The following is a 25,944-nucleotide window of genomic DNA, read 5'->3' as shown; positions in this document are numbered from 1 at the left end:
TCTAAATTCAGAGGTGAAACTAGCCTGACCCTACAATACCCTGCAAAAGGCCAGTTCTTCTATCAAATGCAATTCATGAGAACCCAATATTTTCCAGAAATGGATTAGCCAAAGATTGGAAAAAAAAAAAACCCACCTCTATTTTTCTGAACGCACCAAATGCAATGGATATCATATATACTTGGTTTTATTTGAACAGGTAAAGTATGTTAAGCCTCTCAGCTCTACTAGATAAAGATAACCAACAATCCAGCTTCTCATGAGTTGTTTATTTTAAGACCAAATGCAATTTTCTATTTTCAAGAAAGAGTAAAGATTAAAAAAAAAAAAAACCATATTACACGTCTAAAGGTCCATTAGACAAATTGATATTTGGATGGCCTGGCTACAAGAGATTATATTTCTCTTAGGATGTCCATATTTGGAGATTAGAACATTATTTCAAAAAAGTCAAAAACCTGTCAGCTCTTTCATCCCTAAGGAATCACCAATTTTGAATTTATAAATTTACTACAGATCTTCCTTTCCATGTAGACTTTGAAATAAAGAAAACTACATTTTTGCATTTGTATAATGTATTCCATTTTCTTTTTCCTATATATTTTTTGGTAAATGACCTGTTTCACCAGCCTGAATTCAATTTTCCATATGCTGGACTTCTCACTCAGGCTGTGTTTGGCTCTTTAATGAAATTCAAAAAATCATTTTTTTTTTACCACTTTTATCTCTGATTCATTCTCTCCAAACATTCTTTTGGTTGCTCTTCTCATTTGGATTTGTTGTTTTCTCTGCCTAAATTACCCACCTTAAATTATTTTATCTTGGATCACAGAAAAGAGAAGGTTTCCAACTCTCTTCACATAACTCATTTTCAGACTTATATATCTTGCTGTGACCTTTACATTTGTCATCAAAGACTGTCTAATCTCACCCACACTTTAAAATAAGCAACAATGTCCCTAGTGCTTTAGAGAGTATAATGTGTTTCAAACACATCAATCTTAGCATTTATATTTAGATAATACATCCAACTTTTACTAGGTCCCCCTCTATGCTTTCTACCTTGATTCCACTTGTCATGGGTCAAAGAAAATTGTTCAAGAGAGAAAAGAAAATCAAAAGGCTCTCACTCTGATTGCATTTCCTAAGGATATTTATTGTTAAATAACAAAATTCAATCAAGAAACTTTTAAAGATTTGGTTGGCTTTATTAAATGATTCATGAACCGGGCAGCACTCCATCTAGCAAGTAGAGGGGAGCTCTAAGGAGTTCTACAAAAGGGAAGCCTTTTATAAGAAGGGTGGGGCAAGAACATTACTAGCAAAAGAAAAGGAATGTTCCTTGGAGGTGGCTTTCAAGGGAAAAGCAAGGTATCCTTATCATGCAGATTACTTCCCCTTTCATTGGTGGGTGGAAATGATTCCAGAGGCACTCATCGACACAGATTGAAAAATTCTTGACTGGCAAGGTAAGACTACATTTTCCAGGGAGGTTGAAACTACAAATCACTTACATGTTAAGCAGGGGTTTGGAAACTCTAAGCGATACCATTTTGGGCCTCGGGTTTTATTTTTGTTTGTAACACTATTAATAATTACCCTCCAAACCATTTTAAGGCAGTTGTAGAACCTAAAGTTTGTAAGGAAAGAAGAAGGGGAGTATTGTAGACAGTGTCCTGGTTGAGGAGCACTAGTTGTACCACTGTCTTGCATGCCAGAAGACAAAACCATGCCAAAGGCCTGTGATTGTTACCATCTAGAGTTCTACCTACAGGCTGACCTTGACTCAAAGCTCAGGGAGTTTACTTCTGTAAAGTAAAGCATAAGAATGTATCTTTTTCCTTGCCAGTAAATACAATTTTCTAATCTCTAACTAACGTTTACTCTGGATATTACTTAAAATATTTTTACACAGCTACCTTCTCTCTTTTGACATTCATCAGAGAAAAATAACACAGAATATTTAATTTGCACAAGACCTTATCTTAAAACTGGAACATGATTTACATGAGAGTTTCTAAATAAGGCAGTGCCATTCCTCTTAAATAAAGATAGATGGGGACATCGTGAATCAACAAAACATCAGAGACCAACCACATTTGCATAAAGCTTTCAGATTGTCTTTGTTTCCCTGGTAGATTAGGGTATGGTCAGATACCCCATATCTACCAATATTTGCTAAGCAACTATTGCCTCAGAGTTTAATTACTAGAATTCAGTTGCTTAACTAATTATTAGAATTATTAGAATAATTCTATCTATTATGATCAAAGTGGCAATGGGTCCTCTTTGTGTGTTTGCTTGTTTTAAAGCAAGTAAGAATCTCTTCTAGACTTTAACCCTACAGAAGGCAAAGGAAGGGGGACAGGAAAATAAGTTTCTCTTAGCTTGTAGACAACTGCAACAGAAAATTGCAACCCTGATTCCAGTCTCCCAACTTCAATAATTACACAAGGTCAAGAGAAAGCTTAAACAAAAAAATAAATAAATAAAAAGGGGAGAGATGAAATTTTTAATTTGAAGAGGTGATCCTATTTGATTACATTCCAGAGAAAAAGCAAATTCTGTCTCTCTAGAACATTTTTTAAAAGAAAAGAAAAACAGTTTATTATATTGATAAACTATCTATTACATGCAGTATACTACCTGTTTATGATACATTGTCTATTACCTATTACATATACAGGAAGGAAAGACAGAAGGAAGGAAGGAAGGATGGAAGGAAGGAAGGAAGGAAGGGAGGAAGGGAGGGAGGAAGGGAGGGAGGAAGGGAGGGAGGAAGGGAGGGAGGAAGAGAGGGAGGAAGGGAGGAAATAAGAAAGGAAGGGAGGGAGGAAGACAAAACAAAGAAGAAAAAACTCACAAAGATTTCATTACTTGAATAAACTTGCTAAAATGTGGAGAAACCAAATCTCTGGTCTTAACCCTTCCAAAAGAAATGTAACACAAGGAATTTCAATTCTCCCTCCCTTAAAACAATTCCGAAAACCACTTAATCACTTCTAGACCTAAATAGGTTAAACATTTTAAATTCAAAAATATTTCTAATTAAAGGTTAGCAATGATAAAAGATATTTTTATGACAAAAAAAGCAAGCCATCTTGATTGAGAAACAATTATTGAAAAAGCAGCAATTTATGACAAAGCCAGAAGTCATTTGGAATAAAAGGCGGTATTGTCAGTTTCACCTAGGACAACGGTGAGTACTTGCTCTGTAATATTAACATGTGCATGACACAAGGAAGTGAAAGGGAAGGTCACAGTAGAAATCCAACTTTATGAATAATTAGATAGAAATGTGAAAGTCACCCACATAATCATCAAAGCTGAATGTCAAACAGAGAGTTTGGTAGGGAAGTCAGATGTCTAAGAAAAATCAGAAGAAAAGAAAGACTGAAAATACGGCAAAAAAGAAAATTCCTTATAATTATTCCTTTATGTTCTCTGTGAAGTGGTGTGGAGGAAATTCACTAAATGGTCATTTTCACACAAAACATGTTCTTTTGCTTATTGAAGCAAATTAGAAGGAAAATAAAAATGAAGAGGCACACGTCTGGGAAGTGTTCTTTCTCATTAAAAAGAAAATTTCCAGGAAAATCAGATGAGTTAACAATATTTCCTCCTTAATTCTGTTCAAAGCTTTCTTTTATATAATTCTCTAAGGTTTAAGAAGAAAATGACATATTTAATATTATGGATTCAGTTACTAATTTATAAAGAACGCAAGAGAATATTCCATATAACATTCTATACAAGTGAGGTTAGCAATTGCTCTTTATACTAAATTGAGGATCTTAAGTGAAGAAATCACCTTTATCTAATTAGATACACTAAATGACCAGAAAACAATCAATGTATTTTGCCAACTCACAAATAGTCAGACAAACTAAAACTCATTGGGTCCTTAGTATCTTAATTCTCATCAGTGAATTGATTTTCTAAGCCTCGGTGTCTTCTGGATGCCCATTTGTCCAATCAATTCTGTTAATTAGTTTCCAACTCTGACCTTGATCATCCATAGAGTATGCTTCAAAGTACATCACCATAGTTTTAAATACAAACGTGGAGTGTGAGATATTTTGCAATAAGTCAAAAGGACCACAGATTGATACAATAATGGATTTAAAGGTAATTTCAAAAAAGCATAAGCTTCATTCTGAAGAGTCTTTGTTACAAAACCCATCTAATACAGAATGATGCTTCCTGGCCTATGCCATTTTGATGTAAAAGCTGTTGATTAATAAGTCTCAATTATTTGATTATGCATTTGGTTTCAAACTTTGCTTTTAGTACTCAGAGGCTGTCTCCAGGCACATTTTCAGTTCATTATCAGTTCAAAAGGCTGCCTGCTTGTACCTTCTTAAGCTACAGTAAATACATTTCCGTCTGGTCTCATCATCTTTAGTGTCTGACATTTTGTAACAGAGAGTTTTGAAATCATATTTTATGGCAGTGAAGCTGTTAGGGGAAATTTATTGACTTAACAATCCCATCCAGCATCTCCTGTCATGTGGAACTGTCCCCAGTACAAGGCAGATTAGTGAATGTGAGCTGCTTCAATTTGGCCCAACTGTCTGGCTAAAGAATTTTCCATTACATGGGTGGGTGAGATCAACTGAGTTTAGAACCATTCAATTTATTCTGTGGCAGTAGTAAAGGAGAACACAATAGTGACTGGTGAACTTGAGTGCACTGTCTTCTATTCAACTTCTAATGAAGTGGCAATGCTGAGATTATAAATTGCTCTTACTCAATTGATAGCTTAAGTAGATCTAAGCATCTGCACTTGCGATATGCCTTTGCTATCTTTCTCCATCGTAGATTCTGGACACACCAAGATGGTAGTTAGAACTCAATATAAAGAGACCAGTTGATAGTACATGTAGTTGCCCAGTATGCAAGGACCCCGAGTTTCTATTATTTTCCCTCTCATACAAGGTTAATGAGTAAGACCAGGCAATGTTTGGAATTCACTTTTAAGTAGTATGCCATACTTCTTTCAATTCTGACAGCCTGCAGACCCCTTTTTATGTTCCACAAAGAAGTTGGGATATAAACAAGAATAAATTGATTGAAAAAATATATATAAATACGATTATGTCTATGGCACCTCCATATTTGCAAAAGAATGCAAATTTTCCAAAAATTATCTGGAAATTCATAGGCTTATGTTGTACATAAACAGAGCTTTAAACTTGCTGTATAGTTAGGAAAAGCAATGAAAAGAAATGGCAACTCCTTTTAGTGACAATTTCTTAAACTTGAAAATAGAATTTATTATTTCTGAAGACAGCAAATTGTTATAAATAGATAACCTGATATTCTACAATGAGTTTTGTTTAAATTAAAATGCATAAATTTGAAATTATACTAAATAAAAGGACAAAATCATTATTTTACAGCATTAGATGGTATTTTGAAGAATGTAAGTTACATGGATAATATGTGAAGTTTATTTTAACTGTTGGCATTTTTGTCATTTGACTACATTATTTTTTATACTTTTTATAATGATCCCATACTGTCTAAAATGTCACATTAAGCCTCTAACATATTTGTGTCATGCAAGCAATAGATATTTAACAAGTGTTTTTGTTAATGATGAATTTTCATTTCTGTTACATGTAGAATTAGTGATAACAATCCTATTTATATCAATAAGATTTCTCTAACTTAAATTGACTACTACATTTTATTCTATATAATGAAAATAACTGCCCTTAATTATCATATTCAATGATATTAGTGCCTTCTAAAATGTTTAATTATCAAATCATATCAGTCTTTACAAAATACATGTAAATAAACAGGAAATATCACCTCCATTTTATAAGTAAAAAGTATAACAATTTATGGTGAATTTTTATAAGGCTACTCAGGGACCTCTGACACAATCAGTGTTAATCTTAGATTTTAAGAAACCAGATTTTTTAATTTGAAGGATCTTTAAAAAGTACCTGATCTGAATGCCTCATGTTATACACGAAGAAACTGACGGCTAGAGAGATGTTATAAAGCTCGTATGTGGAAGATAAGATATTGCTTATGATTCACAAATATTTCAAGAATATTCTTAATTATCATTTCCAAAGTGAAATTTAAAAGGAGTATATCACCTTATATTCCTTCATGAGTATATTTTATTACACATTACCAAGGGTAGTGTTTTTACATTCCTTGGTTGTATTGGGAAAGGTTTCCAGATTGCTTCCACTGCTTATCCATAGAATGGTATTTGAGATATAAAATATACAACCCATGCCTATTTGTTGCATTTTAATAGGATAAATAAAGATGCAGAGTTCCTCTCTGAAATAATTTCTGGACTTTTATACTACATAAATGTGTATTTTCATATGTTTCCCTAATAGCTTACAAAGTACCATCAAAAATCTTCCATTATACCTCCTCCAACATATAAGATATATAAGAGGAAGACAATATACCTTTTTTACATATAAACCAAATGACCAAAAAAGCCTTAAAATATATTAAACTCCTATCCCCTATTACTGCTCAATCTAGGGGTTCGTATCATCTCTACTGTGTTACTATGCATCTGTACAATAGATCCTTTGCTAAATATCAAATATTGCAGCTCTTAAAAAAAGATGCAGGAATTTAAAAATAAGAATGCAACACCTATATGACCCATCCAACCACTGACTTCATGATGCCTTTTTTTTTATGGAGAGTGGTTCCCAAAACAATGCCAGCAGTAGGTAGAAAAAACTTTTTTTTTTAATTTGAAATACTTCAAGATATCATCCTAGGAATATATGAATTTCTTTTTATTATGCAAAAATTAGAACTTTTCTTATTACTAAGGATACTCCAATCAAATGAACATTTTCTTGCACATACTATACTCAAGAGGCATCTCCATTACTTATACAGTTATTTGTCAAAATATCAAAGACTTTGTCTTATGTATGCTCACCTGCTCAGAAAAGAAGTCGCTATCATCTTCCAGGTATTTACTGAAAGGGTTGGGTTCATAAATTTCCTCCTCTTTTTTCAGTAATATTTTGGATTTTACAGGTACTGGGCGAATCACTCCAGGCTTAGTCTTCATGAATGTCAAATAACATTTTTAAAAATAAAGAAATAAATACCATTAAAATGAATGAATATGTATATCATTAAGTTATTCAAATGTTCTCACAAAAAAATGATAATTTTTAAATTTTAAAATGATTTTACCAATACATAGATCAGCTTAGAAATCAAATGATTTTAACTAAAATAACTTTAAAGTTAACCATTACATCAATGAACTCATAAAGACCTATTATCATGACATTCAAAATGCAAAAACCTTCCTCATTTATCTAGCCAAATGTGTTCCTATATCCTCACCAGTTCATTCAGCCAATAAATATTTCATCTGACAAATATTTATGGAGAATGTCCTTAGCACCAGGCAGCATTCTCATTCTGGTAAGGAGAGATGAATTTGGCACAGTCTCAAAGCCTTTAACAATTTATTTTTCTGGAAACTACCCCCCGTGCCCCAACATCCACAGAGCTGGGTCCCTGGAAACTATGTTCATTTTATGTATAATGAAACCAGGGATGGCCTTCTGACCTAAAAGGCTAGGGGGGTGAAACCAGATTTTCTCTTCCAAGAATGTGGAAAAGGAATAGACCATTCTGAAATTTCTTGGGAAGGTTGAAATTATAATATGTCAATTTGGGAACTATAAGAAAGGCTTAATCTGCCATAAAAAGCATATCAGATGAGATCAAGAAAGAGAGCAAAGTGCATGGAGCCTAGAGAGAAGAGACACTAGGGGGCTTTCCAGAACTGAATTCTAAAACATTCCTGGGGCCCAGCTGAATTTCTTGTCCTGAGGCTCCCTGAGACTTTCCTTTTTTTAACACAAGATTTTCTACTTTTTAAAACTCAAATTTACTTCTGTCACTTGCAACCAAAAGAGTTTTAGCTAGACTAGTCATTCAAGATTCATAAACTTGTACGCAATGTCAGTTTGATGAGAGAGACAGAGAAATCTACTTTGGGGCAATTTCAGAATGATGTTTCACAAACACCAAAACCTTGTTACACTGTAAAATGTCACAAAATGATTGATAAATTTACAAAAACATCCCAAACAACAATTCAATAAAAAGTTGTGACACTTTCTCTGGCTGAGCATTTTGCCGTAATCATTCTTCTCAACACAATTTCCTTTCTGAATATAGTAAATTAGCTCTCCTCAATCAACACTGATGCTCACAATTTAAGCCTTAAGGGACTATGTCTATCTCTCTGCTCTATAAACCACCTGATACATTTTGAGGCTTGAATAAATGCCACTCTGCAATACTTTTTCAATCGATATTTTCCCAGTTGCCTTTCATATTTATGTCAACTAGGGAAGTACAGAGTGAGAAAAGTCTCTATCTTCCCCAGGCTGAGAAATATTTCCCACTTAAGAAACTCTGATTTCTCTCAAGAGGGAAAAAAATGAGCAAGTAACATCCAATTATGCATGAAGTCGCACCGTGGAGTATATGTATGAGAGCAGTATCCCTGCAGTAAACTCAGCATAAGAACAAAGCCTCAGCAGCTACTGATTTCTATAACCACCTATAATGAGGGAGACACCTGATATTTGGGTCATGATCCTAAGTCGTCCAGATTTCTTGTCTCTCTTTTTCACTTGACTTCCTGTTTTATTTCCCCTTCCTTCTCCTACTCTACCTTCTCCTTCTCTTCTGCTCCTTTGTGAGGTAGGAAATCAATGCAACAACTCTAGTACTCGGGGCCCACCAGGTTCTAAAACCAACATGGAGCTTTAGGAGCTAAGCTTGGTGGGAGTAGGCAAAAAGATGAAGGCAGAGAGGAGAAATGTCACCAAATTCACTTGATATGCTAAGAGAATCCCTCTGCCAGAGACCCTGACCCTTGTATTGCTGGCAGGATGATAATCTGGGTTATCCTAGCCTGGAGACTTTCACTCAGATCTTCTCTCTCGGGATCATCAACCTCCAGGGTGAGACCAAAAAAGAGACTCCTCTAGATAGCAAGTAGCTTTAGTATCAGAATCATCACCCATGTTTCATATATGTTTCCTTACCAGCCTTTATGCTCCTTAGTTCTTATGAATTTCCTGAATTTGATGGTTGTCTGATAATTTGACAATAATTATTTCCCTATTTCCTCTACTCTATTGGATGTCCCACATGCTCTTTTCTTGGACTCTGTGTCCCTGAAGTCTGAGGCTTCCTCATTCTAGTTTGCCTACTTGGCCTTGGTAGAGTTGTCCTGATTCTTACACTGTATTTGTCACTTTTTTCCTCAGTCCTGTTTTTCTCCTGCATCTTAACTTGGTGTCACTCAGTAGTATTTTATAGAGACGGAAGCCAACTCTGAGCATAAAACTAGACATAGTTTGCCTTGGACATTGTTCACATTTCCCATTCTGTAAATTTTAACCATATCCTCCTCACCCAGAGATCAGTATTTGGTCACTATGGTCAAGTTGGAAATTGAACACTGGTGGCCCAATTCTGAACCTCATGCACTATCCATAAATCATAGTACATGGACAAGTCATATTCATGACAGCCTCTACACCTTGCTCATACCATTTCACATGCTTTGAAATCAGTATCAAAATCCTTGAAGACTCATTGCAGATAATGACACCATCATTCTCCCATATATCCAGATTCTATATCTTACCTATATGTGATCAGGCTCTATATTCAGTATTTTAGATAGATTATCTCATAAATTCCCTACAAAAAACCCTGTGAGAGACTTAGAGAAAATAAGTTACATGCCAAAGTCATGCAGTTAATATGTGAAGAAGTCAGATTTAAATCCAGGTCAGATCTAATCATCAAACCCATGATTTTAATTACTCCTATGCCTACTGTAAGACAGAAACATATGGAGAAACAGCATAGACAGACTTAAAATCATTTTTAAATACCCACCTCAATAATTTCTTCTGTCCAATCAATAACAAAGTTCCAATATTTTTATATTTTTGATTTCTTTTAAATTCATTGCTTCTGTTTTATTTCTACTGTCCATTGACACATACTTGACTTTGGCCACTATTACTTCATTTGATGTCATTTTACCTTTCTTTTCACTAGTCTTACTAAATCCGGTTTTTCTTTCTTTAAACGTGGCATATAAAAAAGTTCCTGCCAAAAGACCATTCCTAAAATACTGTAGGATATGATGTTTTCTTATTCAATATACACATCCATACATCCTCCTTTCACCACCACCCCCACACACAACACACACACACACACACACACACACACACACACACACATACACACACACACACACACCCCATACCCAATTGCATTTACTAAAGCACTCTGTAGTTTGCATGGCCAAGACATAAAATTTGTACTGATGTCTCTCTCTGGACTTGGTTAAAAATACACTCACAGAAAACAGCATGATATTGCCAGAAGGAGGGCATCAAGCTTATAGACTTTAATTTTTGCAATAGTGTTCATAGACTGTATGACCTTGAAAAAGCTGTTCAAGGTACCTTCTCCATCCTTTCCCTGTCTGGACCTTCAGCTAAAGGATTATAATCATCCATGAGTAGGTCCTTTAATAATGAGTAATGGCACATTTATTATTTACATTCCTGTCCTCTCCGTCATCATACCACATAGAGTTTTTACATAAGTCTTGTCTCTGCATATGCAAATCCATCACCCAAACAAGTGTCTCAAGGTGCCTTTTAGAACATCTATAAAATAGCCTAAGTAAAGCAACCAGTGCTGTTGCTGGCAAGGTAAGGATCTCTTGGAATATTAGTTAATTTCTTCTCTGCACTTCTTGTCTGCTGGTTCCTCAATGTCAAATGCTTATGTAATCTGTATCTGTTGAAGATTAAATTGCCAACACAAAGTAAACTAATGGATCTATCCAAATAAGAGTTCTGCTAGCACTGTGCCACTCAAGATGGGGTATGTAAACCAGCAGCATCTGCATCACTTGGGAACCTGTTAGAAGTGCGGGATCTCAGGCCCTACCCCAGAACTACTGAATCATAATCTTCATTTTAACAAAATCTCTAGGTGATTCATGTGCCCTCAACTAGAACTCATTCCACTAAAATGTTGTGCAACCCACCTAAAGATAGATCTTCCTTGGTCTGCCATCCCAGAGACATCTGCTTAACTTTGAGCTTTGCCTCCAGACTAAAAGAAAGCCTTTAGAGGAGAATGTCTTTTATTGATTTCTAATCTACATTGCATCCTTGCATATACCCCCCTGATATCTTTAGACTTCAAGTAGACTTTTGTTCTCTAATTCTGGCATAAGTTTGTGTCCAAACAAAAATAAAGGTAATTACATTAATCAAGTTGGAAGACTCTGTTAAGGTGAGCTACTATAAGATTGTCATTGCCAGCAACTAAACAAGCCAAAGTGGCCCTTCTTTCATTTTTCTCTAAATAGAATCCATAGATCCAGCTAGACTCATGACTAATACACGTAACTGTTATTCTTATGATGCCAGGAAAAGCAACTCCATAATTTCCTTACCAGCCTAAGTGGAGAAATAAAAACAGGCAATGACTCCCATAGTTAACAAAAAAGGAACAGAAAGAATAACGAGAAATTTCTCTAAATGGCAAATTTCAATCCTTTATGATGAACCTACTGAGAGAGAACTGATCTACACTGAATATAAGACATTTTTGAAGCACCTCAAAGACAAAATAACCATTGTTTTCGATCTCTGAAGCACACATCTATCAGACGTTCTCTGGAGCCATTTTGCCAACTGCGACCTAATCTATGTCAGGAAGTATAGTGTGTATAACTCTTGTTCTCAGAGGGCTGACAACTCAGTTGAGTAAGCCACCAAATAATCACACTATGAGTCAAGTTGTGTCACTTGACTCCTCTCCAAGCTCTCTAATGCCTCACTTTCTCACGTACAGTGAAAGCCAAAACCCTTGCCATGCCTGTAAGGTAATGCCTACCAAGTGCTATATGACCTAATCTTTCCTATGCCCCACTAGCCTCTCTCTTCCCAATCTTATCTGCTGCTGTGATCCCTCTCACATCCCCACCACTCTCCCCACTCTAGCACAGACACTATGATACTCTCCCCCCAGCGAGTTTACACTTGGGCTCTTTGCTTTTTCCAGAACTCTTTTCTCCCTGGAATGCCAATTTCCCATTCCCTCCCTTACTATTTTTATTTTTTTTCCATAGAACTTATTGTAATATGACATTTGTTTATGTGTCTATTGTTTTGCTTTCTTCACTAGAATGTAAGCTTTATGAGGACAGAGATGATTGCTTTGTTCACTGTTGTATCTCCAACACCTAGAACTGTGCCTGGAACCTAGAAGGAGCTAAATCATTACTTGAAGAATGAATAAATTAATTGACAGCCAGAAAGAGCTCAGGATGCTGGCTATTATCCAATATGAAGGCCTCAAGGGGTGTTGACTGTCAGCTTGGGGTCTCCCATTACTTTTTCTGGATTGACTTTTTGATTTCAGTATAACTCAGGAAGAGAGAAATCCTCAGGCTAGAAGATCCATATGGTCTTTCACCAATAGAGGACCAGAAGAAGGGAAGTGGATTGATGAGTTCCACCGTCAGAGGTAAGAGTAGAGGCTGAAGTTCCCATCTCTGATGGATATGAGAAGTCAAAGCCAGAGATCACTTCTTTGGGAACTTTACAAGATTTTCAACTTCTCCATTTAAAACAATTGTTGTTGTTCCTCCCGTTTGCTTATAGCGATACTGATAAAAGTTTTAATACCAAAAGAGAAAGATACCGGCTCTTTTGAAGAATTTGAGGTTGGGGTAGAAGTAAGGAGATCACATTTAAACCTACTGCTAATTTTGAGGGGGAAAAAGTCCAGAGTATGTAGAGTTCCTGAGGCCTGTGAAAGGTTTCAACGGCCCATGGGACACTGGTCTGAGCCTGCTGTTAATTTGTCTTTATAACTCATCAAGTGTACACTTATGCTGGAACATTGCTACTCCAGGGCACCATGAAAATAAACATTATTTCTGTCCTTTGGAACTTGAAATCATAATTCTAGGACAACAAGTTGGTACTGCCTCTGGCTGGAGACCAAAGTTGAAAATTAGCTGCCAGCACTGACCTGGAGAATCCATTATTAATATTTTAAAATAATGGCTTCTTAGAGCAAGCTTCTTCTTAAATTAGTAACTTCAACTATTGGACTGTGTTTAATTGCCTTTGATGACAGTATTAAGCCCTGCAGTGGTGTAATGAGGGAAGAACAGAAATAAAGAACAGGGTCTCCATTCTTCTGGGTTTATTTTTATCTTTTAGAAGAAATAAAATGTACAATAAAAAGCAAGAACGTAATAAACACAGCATATAGCAAACTCTGTGAACTGGCTAGAAATTCTACTAATTTGATGGATCCAAAGAGCTAGTGAAAGTACCACAGTGTTTCTTTTACCCATTTGCTTCCATCTTGTCTTTAGTTCCCAGTGTTTTATACATATGCATATATTCTAGAATTTCTGTGGCAACCAGCTCATAGAAACTCAAAAACATACTACCAGTCAAAACTGTTGACAAAAGCAATACTGTCTAAATGATTTAGCTGGTTCACTCGTTCAATTAATAAATGTTGATTAGCTTTCATTCTTTTAAGATCAATAATATTATATGCTTGAAGCAAACAATTAAGCCTTTTCTACCCCTTGAATAAATATCCCATATTTCAAAACACTATAGTGCAGAGCAAAATTTCCAAGACTGAGGGAAAAAGAAAGATTTTCGTAGCACCCATGAGCTATGGGACTACTGACACACAACTGTAGATATGTGGACTTCAGGCTTTTTTCATCAGAATAACGGAATAACAATTCCTGCCAATTGCGAGAATCTAACAGGATAATGTTCATGACAGAATTTTGTCAAGAAAAAAAAAACACCATAAAATAAATTTGAAAGGGAAAAACTTTCCTCTTCTTTTTGCATTTATAATATAAAGTATTGATTCTAAATGATCTACACCATCCAGCAAAGTACCTACCTAAAATATTTTTAAAAAAATAAAAACATACATAGGACTTCAATTATTATAAACCACATCCCCTAGCTCAAGAAACATTTGATGGAATGTGTACAACAACACAGATTGTCTGGGTTGAAGTATTCCAATGGTTGAAGAAAAGACAATAGCATGACTCAAAATGTAAGAGGTGTAGATGATAAATGCTGTAGCACTTAAGTGTGTTGTGTCAAGGAAAACTGGTCAAGGACAAACCTCCTTTCAGCTTGAAGAAGACATCAGTTCTACACAAAAGCTTTCAGAGCTGCATTTTCTGAACAACAGTGACCTCAAGGGCCCTCAGAACAATGACTCATGCACCACTAAAGCAGGACACATCAGCTGGCATTCAGAACTGGGAACAAAGTATCTGAAAGCTTAAGCACTCTTCTTTATAATGTTCCAGTAAGCAGCATTTTGCTTTTGCCTGTATATAGCCATGTGGCTCATTTTTTTAAACTATTGTTTTGTACTCTCCAGATTCAGTATTCATCTTGGGCAACAATGAACATTTTGTAATGGCATTAAATATCAAAATCAAAAGCCAAATGTCTTCTAAACCAAGCTTCCCTACCTACCACCAAGGGAGGCCAGTGTCCTACCCATCCTGGAGAACCTAAACTATTTTCTCATCCAAAGAAAAGGCCCCACTGGCCTCTGTTAATATTGTGAGGACTCAGCTCAGGAATTAGCAAAGCTTTGTATGCTATATCCCTCCTTTCCTTTTGTTCCCATTATTATGCTAGGAGTAGTCTACTTACAGGTGTGAAATATCCGCATCCAAATTGACCCCACCCAGTCTCCTCCTCTTTCATAAGTGATCATATCTTTTCAGGCTATGGGAAAATGCTAGAACAGGGCCCACACTGGAAGTGCCCAATGAATTTCATACTTCTGTGGAGGCCAAATTCCCCAACTCCTTCATCAACCTTTCCTTATTCTTTTTTAATTATCTAAAATTCATAATGATTTGTTTGAAAGTCACCCAGAACAAAAATGGTCACTATCGCTGTGATATGAGATAATCCATTTAAACTCTGTGTGAGCCTCTGTTTCTTTATCCATAAAAAATATTATCTTTGAGATCATACTTCAGAGGTCATGTGTGCAATAATAACACCTCTCATAGGTACCAGGCTATATTAGCAACCTCACATATTACGATACATGAGCCTTGCCGTCCCCCTGTGCGTTGACAGAGTAGTTATTCCAACCTCCCATTTTATAGATGGGTGTTTCCAACACCCTCATCTCTAAGCCCCTTTCCTGTTTTCATGCACTGTGATGCTGTTTAACAGAAGAAGAGAAACTGAGGCACAGTTGGTGAACTTTTTCCATATCCATTCCATTCTCCTGAGCAGAATACTAAATAGTTTGGCTTCCAGAGTAAACAATGGGAATATCTTAAGAATAAGGGACACAGGGATATGGTCATTTCTTTTTTTCTTTCAAATGTTGAATTGGCACAATTGCAGTGTAAACAAACAACTAGGTAGCCAAGTTAAAAGAAAAAAGTATGAAAAATTTGCATATCCTGAAAATGCCAAATCTCAAAAGCAAAATGTTTCTGTATTAAGCTTGTATCACCACAGTGATTTCTCGTATATTTTCACTTCAACCAATTTATTATATTTTTTCCCTAAAATAGGACTAAAATAATTTTAACTAATGGCTTATTTTATATAAAACATATTTACTTACATAATTTAACTATAATCTATCATATGTTCCCCAAAATTTTGTTTTTATGTGCTACATACACACACACATTTTATAAAAATCAATGTATAATATCAAATTACCTATTATATGGCACCTATATGTGTGATGCTATAAACAAATGCACATATATGTGTGTGTGTGTGTGTGTGTGTGTGTGTGTGTAGTTTTGTTTTCCAAAGGCATTCTCACTTACTCAAATTATTTAGAAGTTAATACTAAAGAGGGTTTGAGATGGCAAATATTGGAAATTCATTCATAAAAATGAAAACTTATAATTTCATTCATATATTACTTAAGAGCAAAAATATCATAAATCCCTAAAGAAACAAATGTCATATGGCATTCCTTGCATACAATTATTTTTATCCTATTCCGTCCCCAAGTAACGAAACACAGGGTTAGTATCATGAAATAGAAGTCAAAGTGATTAAATTGAATGATTATATCAATCCAGATGTTCCTTTTTGTGTGTGATAAGCTTGCTTGATAATAATCCCTTCACAAACCAACCTATATCTCAAGGGAATTTGGGGATTAAAACTTAATTTAAAACTTGGTTAAGAAATTCCTTGAACTCTTTAGAGAAAGAGTCTAAAGCAAATGCAAAGAAATTATCATTAAAGTCAGTCAAAGCAGTGCTTTGTATTTTTCTCCCTAAAGAACACAAACTTAAAATTCACAGAATTATTTTATTAGGCAAGAAACGGTTTATTTATTACATTTACAGTGAGTTGTTTTTATGTGTCTCTTTTTATGAAGTCATTATATATATTTGCCTCTTTGAAATAGTTTCTTATAATATTAAGCCAAGAACTGAGATATATGTGTATGTGTGTATATGTATATATATTTTTCACTCATTTATCTCAAGAAACAAGTATATCATTATTTTAAATATTAAAATAGCTGTGGTAATATTTCCATATATAAACTGGGAAACCATTCAACTTTATTATGTTATTTCAATGCTTGTTTCCATGACAACTCCTTCACATCACACTGTTAGTAATCATAGACTCACAGTGCTGGAAGGGTTTGGAAAGTAGGTAATAGAATGCTCTTGTTGCTCATTTAGGAAACTGAGGACTAGATTTCAGATTTGTGACTTACCCACTGTCAGCCCAGTAGCTAGTGTCAGAGAAGGAATAAAAGATGGTTCTTCTGGCCCCCATTCTAGCATGCTTTCACCTATACTATGCTGCCAGCCACTCTTCTAAACTAATGGACACTATTTACACACGGACACACACATACACATGCAAACACACTCCATATATACACCATATGTATAAACATGAATATACCCAAGCAGTTTGTTTAATCAGGCTATTTTTAAGAGTCAAACTATACTTTTTATCGGTTTTCAGTATTACAAATGAAAATAATATCATTTTGGCATAACAATGACAAGATGACTTGTTGTTGGCTATGGATGTAGAACACAAAAACAATTGCTTAAAAAGGGGAAAAATCAGTATTAAACAGTGATTTTACCTTCTTAGTATCTCAAACTGCATTACTAGCAATTTTTGTAATTCTACTGAAGGTGCCTATTGTTCAGGAATTCATAATTATAAATAATAAAGATTAAAAGATATAAAGAAATCTTTAGTAATGTCTAGGCAACTTACTTCATGGTTTCAATTTGCTAACCACTGTAAAAGAATAGAAAATACAAAACCCTATGATGAAAAGTAATTCTATGTAATCAAATTTGCATCTATAAATAACAGATTCTAGAGTTTAGATCAGTACTAACACATTAGCCCGTAGCCCTTTGTTAAGCCAATGAAATGTGGTTACTCCAAATTGAGATGTGCTGTACATGTGAAATACATAGCATATTTCAAAGACTTAGCCTCCAAAAAGGAATATAAAATATCTCATTTATACTGATTATTTGGTGAAATGGTATTTGCCTATCACTAAATAAAATACATTATTGAAATAAATGTGGTCTGTGTTTTACTTTTTACTCTTTTAATGTGGCTACTAGAAAATTTTAAATTACATTTGTGGCTTGCCATTGTGGTTCACGTGATATTTCTCCTGCTCATTACTGATCTACACCATTTATATGCTAACCTTCCTGTCTGAAATATCCCATTTCTCATTTCTTGAAGTCCAGAACCTGCCCTACATCATCAAACATGACCTGTCCTTGAACGCTTTTTGCCTCTGTCCTATCAGGAAGTAAGCGCTCTCCCTCTCTAAACTACTAAGATGCAAGTTCCTGGCAAATAAGGTCTATGTATGGTTTTTATATATGTTGGTAAGCTACAAAACAACCACCATGCAACTACAGTAAAGCATCAGTAAAATTTTGTTAGACAGGCAAACAAATATATGCAGTAAATGTATTCTCTGTTCACTTTCACTCAGAAAAATCTGTCTTGAGAGATCAGAATTTTCGAAAGTAGGTCCATGACTTAATAAGAGGATACATACCAGCTGACTCTCGGATACTGTAGAGGATGGGGAGGACAGGTTTGCCTGAAAAATTAGAAACATGGTGTTTATTTAGTGAACTTCATAATTTCACAAAATATCCATATTTTTAAGTTTTTTGAAGTTCTTTTATTATTAAAGAACACATGTCCATTGTAGAATTTTGAAAAGAATAAGATAAAAGGAAAAGTATCATTATGCCACCAGAAAATGTTGAACATTTTTTGTACATTGCCTTACAATATTTTTCCTATGTTTTCTTATGCAGCTCATATAATAGCATGATGTTTTATGTGTTACTTCTCCTTAACATCTTAACATAAGCACTATCACAAGACATCAAAAATTCTTCAAGATGACATAATATTTCAGCCTCTATATATACTCCACATTTTGCTTAAACATACTAGCATTGTTGGATATTTATATTTGTTTCCAGCAAATCGACACAAATAACAGATGTTCACTTAAAGTATCTTCATATACAAAGGAAAGTTTTCATGCTTTGGAAAAGAAAACAATTTAGTTTTTAAAACTGTTTTCCAGTAAATAGGAGGCTAATATTGTTTCTTCAGCCTTGGTTCCTGAATTTCACTCCGTCTGGATTTGGTTTCTTCTTACGGAAGTAAATGCTGTGGTTGTTCTTTCAGACCTCATTGTCTTGACTTTGTCTGAAAATGTTTCTATTTTGTTCTCATTCTTCCACAAGAGTTCTGGACACATTATTTTCGGTGAATAGTTATTATCTCGCAGCATTTTGAAGACACTACCCCACTAGCTCTGGCGTCTGTCACAGCTGTCATTCTAAATGTCATAACTTTGGTGGATCATCTGTCTTCACATTTGGTTAGTGTTTAAGATGTTCCTCCATGACATTCCGCAACTTCACTATGATGTATCTGAGGGTGGATTTCTTTTTATGTGTCTTTTTTGGGATTTGGTGTAGTCCTTCATTTGGCATATGCATATCCTTCAATTCTGGAAAATCTTCCATGAATACCTCTTCAAATATTGCTTTGCTTACATTATAGCTCATCTCTGTTTATGAAGTTTCTAATAACTATATATGTAGTCTGCTCAATCCATCCCCCATTTCTATAAAATTTCCTTTCATGTTTTTTGTCCCTTTATGCTGCATTCTGAATCCTTTCTACATACAAGTTTAACCGTTAACTAATTTCTCTTCCATTGCATATTAACACATTCAACATGACAATTGAATTTTGTTTTGATGGCTTTATTTTAACTTCTGGAAGTTCTACTTGGTTCTTTTTCAAGTAATTTTGATGGCATCAATAACTCCTTTTAACTCTTTTAGCGTTTTTACTATAGCAATTAATTCATTTCAGATTTACCTATAATTCCTTATTGCCAAATCTCCCATTTCTTGTATCGGCTGACTCTCCCTCATGCCTCTCCTCCGTGATGTTCTTTAGCCATTTTATGGCTATTTATTTTTGATTTTGAACTCATTTTCAGTCAAGATAATGTTTGTGATGATTTCTATATGTACCTGAGAAGTCCTGGACGGGGAAACCGTGCCTACAGTACATTTTATGTTTGTCTTGTGGGAACTCTAGGACTTTCACTGCTTTCCATTTTATTTCATCATCTTAATATTCCTAAACTTAAAGAGTGGTAGAATCTGACATCTTCATGTTCCAGAAGTTTAGAACCATTTTCTCATTGATGGCTCTTTTACCAACTAAGAGTGTTGGATGAGATGGTGGAAGCATTTATACTTTTTTTTTTTTTATTCCATGCTTCATGGCCAAAGTGGACTTCTGGGCTCCTGAATGTATACAAAGGATTCATTTACAAGTTTTAGACTTACTAAATACTGAAAGTTAAAATCTGAGCTCCTGGCTCCTAGCACATAGGTTCTGATGCGCCTACATTCTGCTAGAGCTTTAGCTTCTTCTTAACACCCCCACTTGGAGTTACCATTCCATTTCTGGCATTCAAACATTTCTCTTTCTTTACTTTAGATTGGGTTACATAAACTTTTTTTTTTTTTGAGAGAGAGAGAGAGAGAGAGAGTATGAGTTGGGGAGAAGGGAAGAGGGAGGGAGAGAGAGAATCTTAAGCAGGTTCCACACTCAGCACAGACCCCACTGTGGGACTCAATCCCATGACCCTGGGATCATGACTTGAGCCAAAATCAAGAGTTAGATGTTCAACAGACTGAGCCACCCAGGCACTCCACATAAACATTTTTAATAATTACATTTTATCAAGCATTTCAGCATGTTAGAGGTGTGTCAATACTGTTTTTACTCTCTGAGATATGAATGATAACAGCAAACTGAGAGCTTAGTGGTTCTTATGGTATTGCCAAGTATATAGAAGTATGAATCACCAAACATACTCACAAGGCACCTGCAGCCCTTCTCACCCTGTGCCCAGCATTGTTTGTTTTCTGCTTTTTCACTCATGCCTTTCTTCACAAGGACTATCATTGTTTGCTGTCATACATGGTTGGTCTATGGCATCAGGGTATCTTGGCTAAATGTTTCCCATCTCTAATTGCTGGTGACCAGGTGAGTGTACACTGAGGTTTATGGCTATTCTGTGCTGCAGAAAACTGCCTTTTAGAATGCCCATCACATTCAGTTCACCTGGGGATTTGCTTTTAACCTCACGATGCAATATAAGTAATAATTATTTCCTCTAAAGTCTTACTGTTTCCCTATAGCTAATTTTTCATTATTGCAATAATGAGAGAATAATCTATGGATCCCCTAAGTTAAATTAATAGCTCCTGTGAAATATGCTAAATTGAATGTGGGTATCTTGACTAAAGCACAACACAGCTAAATTTTCATCTCGATAAATATAGGAAAGAAGAGGTTACACGTTAAAAACAAAATATTTGTACAATTTAACTACATTCCTAACATTTAGTAGTATGTGGTGCTAAATAATACCAAGTGATCATAGGGAAAAAATAAAATGCTCAAGAAAAACATTAATTAAATTAGGGGAAAACCCAAATATCTTTGTATTCAGTCTCCATAAGTCCCTCAAATTCCATCATTAGGAATTACAATGTTATAATAAGATGCTTTAGGCATCCCCATTCCATTTTTATTTTATCTAATATAATGGGTTTCACATCACTTTTATGAGAAACTATTCCTAGAGAAAGGATAGAATTAAATGTGAACCTCAAGGTGGAGTAAATACTTATAAAGCCACTAGAGATCCTTTATCCAAGAAAAAGAATATTGGCTTATGTGTTTAATGAGTATCACCAGATTCTTTCAACCAACCTAACCATGTCAAGCCCTTTGAGAAGCCTTGCTTTGCTTTCCTAATACAGGTTAGCAGTGTTTATTCAATGCTGCATCTATAACTATGTTATTAATACTGTAGCAAATATTTTCCGAAAAGTGAGGAAAGATTGTCTGGTGAGCTGAGATTAGAGCAGTGAAAGGTGGGAGAAGGCAGCTCTATCCAAACCATTGTTCACAAGTTAGCTAAATGAAGGTAGAGAAGCAACTTGATGTACCTACAACTAAACTAGAAATTGTATTGGAACAACACTAAAGATTTTAGTTATTCATGTCTATCCACATTAATACTAACTGTGAGGAACTACGATACTGTGGAATGTAAGAATGGCTGTTGTGCGAAACAAAATCCTATAATCTATTCTATGGCCTCTAACATCATTTTAACCATAAAAGGAAAATGTAAGAAAGGAGGATCCATGTTAACCAATGTATCGTCATCTTAAAAACTGAGAAACCAACAGTCAAAAAAATGTGAAAGTCAAAATTTCTTACCTCAAAGAAAATGTATTAAAGAGTTAGATTACAAGGAAAGCAAAAGAGTTAGACACAGAAAAGAAAGGAGAATTTGAAGTCCACTGAAAAATAAATTCCTACAGAAGGCCACCACTGTGCCAAGCCAACTTTGGAGAAACCATTTTGCTTTTCCAAAGACTTGATATCGAGGCCCAGGAAGTACAATGAAGCTCCTTCGTCAGTGTCTAGATTGCTTTTGCTTGCAATGTGCAGCTTTTCCCCATTCATGACACATGTCCTTTTGGCTGGTATCACACCAGCTCCCTCCCCGGGGTCTGGAACAAGATCAAGTGATTCCAGTTGCCTTTGCCTTCTGCACTCTACACTTCCACTTTTGGCTTGTTGGGTTTTTTTTGTTTGTTTGTTTCTTTTTCCCCCCTTTCAGCAGCCACATCCCTCTCACCTGAATATAACAACCAGTTCAATATCACTAAAATGTCTTTCTTCTACCTTTTCTCTGTTGACTAATTAACCTGTATTTCCTTTTCTCATGGTTCAAAGAACTGTAATTAGTGATAATGTGTTAACTAAATACTTCTCCCAGGCAAGACTACTCTACACATGGGCAATAAGACAAATTTTAAAATATTAACAGAGCACTTAATAATCACTGAATACTGAAATTGGTATTGAGGAAATATAAAATGATAAAATACTGTCTTTCCCTTCACCTAGCGAGTGTTCCTATTATTTGTACATAAGTCGCGACGGACACAAAAGAATGAATCCAGTGGTATGCATGTTAGGCACCAAGCCCCTAGACATACGTTATGAGGCATCGTATCTTTCTTGCTTCACATTATTTATTCTAACTATCTATAGACATTACCCTGTATGACTATCTCATTAGAAACCATTTTATAAGTTAGTAATACATTCCTAAAAGACCTACATACAAAAAGTAGATTTGAAAGTGTTTAAAAAGTTTGAGTCTTTATGCTAAGGAATGATGATTCCAGCTTATCGTGAACATAATCAGTAGGCAGGATAAGTGGGCATAGTGACCAGTGACAGACTGTTTATATGTGCAAATGAGGAGATAAAAGGTCACATCAAGGGGAAGTTTGGCTGAAATATGGCACCTTTGTGTTTGGTAAAGTCTAAAATGATGATGAGAAGGATGCAAGACATAAAGAGTGTCTCGTTAAATCTTCTCTCTTCCTCCTCACTTACTAGAACCCAGATAATTATCTTTAATTCTTTCTTCATCCCTTTTCACATAAGCATACGTTAGAAATATTTCTGAACGAAAAAAAAGAAGTAAATGAGAATAATCAGAAGAGTGGAATTTCTTGCTTGAAGTGTTCACAATTCTTCCTGTAACTCATCAAATCTTTGGTCACATCCTACGGAAGCAGATCTGGACTGAGGTCTGGATTGAAATGGACTAGATTGAAGTCTCCTCTTACCTTAAGATCTGTGACTACATTAAGCATGCAGCGCCTCTGGAACACTCCAGCATAGCAACATTTCCAAGTATAGCAACAAAGGGAGTATGTGAGCTGACTAAATTGGAGACTGTGACCTTTATTTGAATACCTGTATATATAGTGGGGAATATTCTTAATAAAGTTTGACACATTTTTTAATATATTGTGATATTTTGAAAGCAATATGCTTCCATTGTTATGAATTTTTTCTGTCCCTCAGGCTCATTAAAATGGGATCTTACCTGTTTACCATATAATATTCAATAGACCTATCTCTGTTATTTCTCTGGCTCTTAAAAGTAACTCATGAAATGTAAAGAGTTGATAAAATAAGTTTTTATCTATAGATTTTGATTCCAACTAAGGGTTTTTTTGATAAACTAGTAATAGGACTAATACTTGCCTTATTTTCTGAGTTTGCTCTTTATTAGGAAAGCATACTATGACTTTGAATTACTTGAATGAAATAATTTATACCAGTAGTAGTTAATGAAAAATAAATATTTACTAAGACAAATGTAATGCAAAAGCAGAAAGGACATTCCTCTTCAAAGGTGGTAAAGTGAAAACAGAATAAAATAGAAATTCAAATAGAAAATCCATTCTGTTACATAAAGGGAAAGAAATTTTTTTAAAGTGTCATAAAAAACAGTACCTCTTAAACATTATCTGATAAACTATGAATTAATTTATATGAGAGTGATTTAAAACGTTAGAAATATAGTAAACATCATTTTAGATATTGTCATTAAATTTGAAAACATTCAAAGTTTACACTGAAGATTACTGAACATGAAGAAATAATTTCGACCCAGAATATAAATACTAATGGATAAAATATTTAAGGAAAACAAACTATTCCCATATTCTCTGTACTTCTCACACAAGTATTTTTTTTAATGTTTTCAATCTTTATTTATTATTGACAAGGCATGAGCAGGGGAAGAACAGAGAGAGTGTGAGACACAGACTCTGAAGCAGGGTCCAGGCTCTGAGCTGTCAGCACAGAGCCTGACGCGGGGCTCAAAGTCATGAACCATGAGATCATGACCTGAGGCAAAGTTGGATGCTCAACTGACTGAGCCATCCAGGGGCCCCAATTCTCACACAAGTATTAATGGTAAGGGCTTTGACATAAGGGAGACCTGGGTAGGATTTTGCCTACTCTGACTTCTAAGACTTGGTTTCCTCCTTTATAATATGAAGATCTTGAAATAATAATACCCACTTCATAAGACTGGTATAAGGTTAAATGAAATACTTAAACTTCACTTGAAAGATAAGAGCTCAAACCAATTGAAAGTAATATTAATAACAAATTAAGATAATCAATCTTGCAATTGACCTGTGGAGATCACTGTGACTCAACATGTTGTTAACCTAGTTTAAATTCTATTACACTTAAGAAAAGTTCAATTAAATTACTTTAAAATAACTTGCAATTCAAGTACACCATGAATTGAAGAAAGCTTTGACTAATTAGACTGAATTGATGGTGCTTTTCCTGCATCTGTCTCATCCTAGAAAACAGACTATGTGAAATGTAACAATATGTACAATAAAGAATAAGAAGAGGAAACTAACTGATTTGCATTTTGGTTTCTCCTTCTTCTTCTTTTTTTTTCCCCACGGAGAAAAGGCACCCTTTCACCAAAAGCCCCAGAAAGAGGAATTAGTCATACAAATTCTCGTTATTTAATAAAGCCATTATAATCTTCCCAGGAAAACTGGAAATCCAATAGATATATGAATACATTGAAAACTAGTAACTTTGTAAGTCTGCTTTCACACATCAGTCAGATCTATGGCCAGCTCTTCTCTAATTTCTACAAGAAAGTATCTTGCTCATTTACTATTGTAAGTGTTTACTATCTCCCCCATTATATGCTGCAGAAATGGGGATTTTATTATTGGGTTGCTCCCTCACCCCAGTAACTTCTCAGTGAGTACTAGGACATAGTAGACACTCAGTAACTATTTGTTGAATCAATGAGCAAAAGCTCATTGAATAATAGAGCTGAACAATTCTGACTATATTTTCTACTAGTTATGAATCATAGATTGTATACTATACTTTTAGAGAGCCCCCAGATGTCAGAATTTTGAGCAGTCTGTGCTAATCTACTTGAGAACACCCTGAAACGTCACAAAACTTTATTTCTTGCTTGAATTTAAGTCTTCTCTTTTTTTTCCTCTGTGGTGCAGGAGTTGGTAAACTATGTGATCTCTGTTTTTGAATCTAATCTAAGAATTTCTACGAAGTCAATGACACACCAAGTCCCAGCAGCTACATACTGTGAAGATGTCTAGTTTCTTCAAAGTGTGAAGAGAGACCATGAGATACTGTGAAAAGACCTCTCAGATTTGCTTTTGAGCTTCCACAGGAGAGAAAGAGAAATATATAGGAAAAGATTAATTAATTAATTAATTAATTGAGTCAAATCTTTTCATGTCACACTTAAGGTGAGGCATCTTGTAGCTCAGCA

The 25,944-nt window shown here is 35.0% G+C and overlaps 1 protein-coding gene across 11 annotated transcripts in view; it reads right to left on the bottom strand.

Annotated features, from left to right (window-relative positions):
* MLIP (muscular LMNA interacting protein) overlaps nucleotides 1-25,944 on the bottom strand; it is a 247,595-nt gene that overhangs the window by 43,744 nt on the left and 177,907 nt on the right. For all 11 annotated transcript variants that reach the window (XM_045057659.1, XM_045057666.1, XM_045057658.1 and 8 more), the window contains 2 exons: nucleotides 18,220-18,264; nucleotides 6,941-7,069 (listed from right to left, as the gene is read on the bottom strand). In XM_045057659.1, coding sequence (XP_044913594.1) covers nucleotides 6,941-7,069; nucleotides 18,220-18,264 — 174 coding nt within the window. The remainder of the gene's footprint in view (nucleotides 1-6,940; nucleotides 7,070-18,219; nucleotides 18,265-25,944) is intronic.

Source organism: Felis catus, chromosome B2, assembly GCF_018350175.1.
Source record: "Felis catus isolate Fca126 chromosome B2, F.catus_Fca126_mat1.0, whole genome shotgun sequence".
Classification (NCBI taxonomy): Eukaryota; Metazoa; Chordata; class Mammalia; order Carnivora; family Felidae; genus Felis; species Felis catus.
The sequence above is the reverse complement of the archived record's forward strand: the minus strand, read 5'-3'. Positions and strand labels throughout refer to the sequence as shown.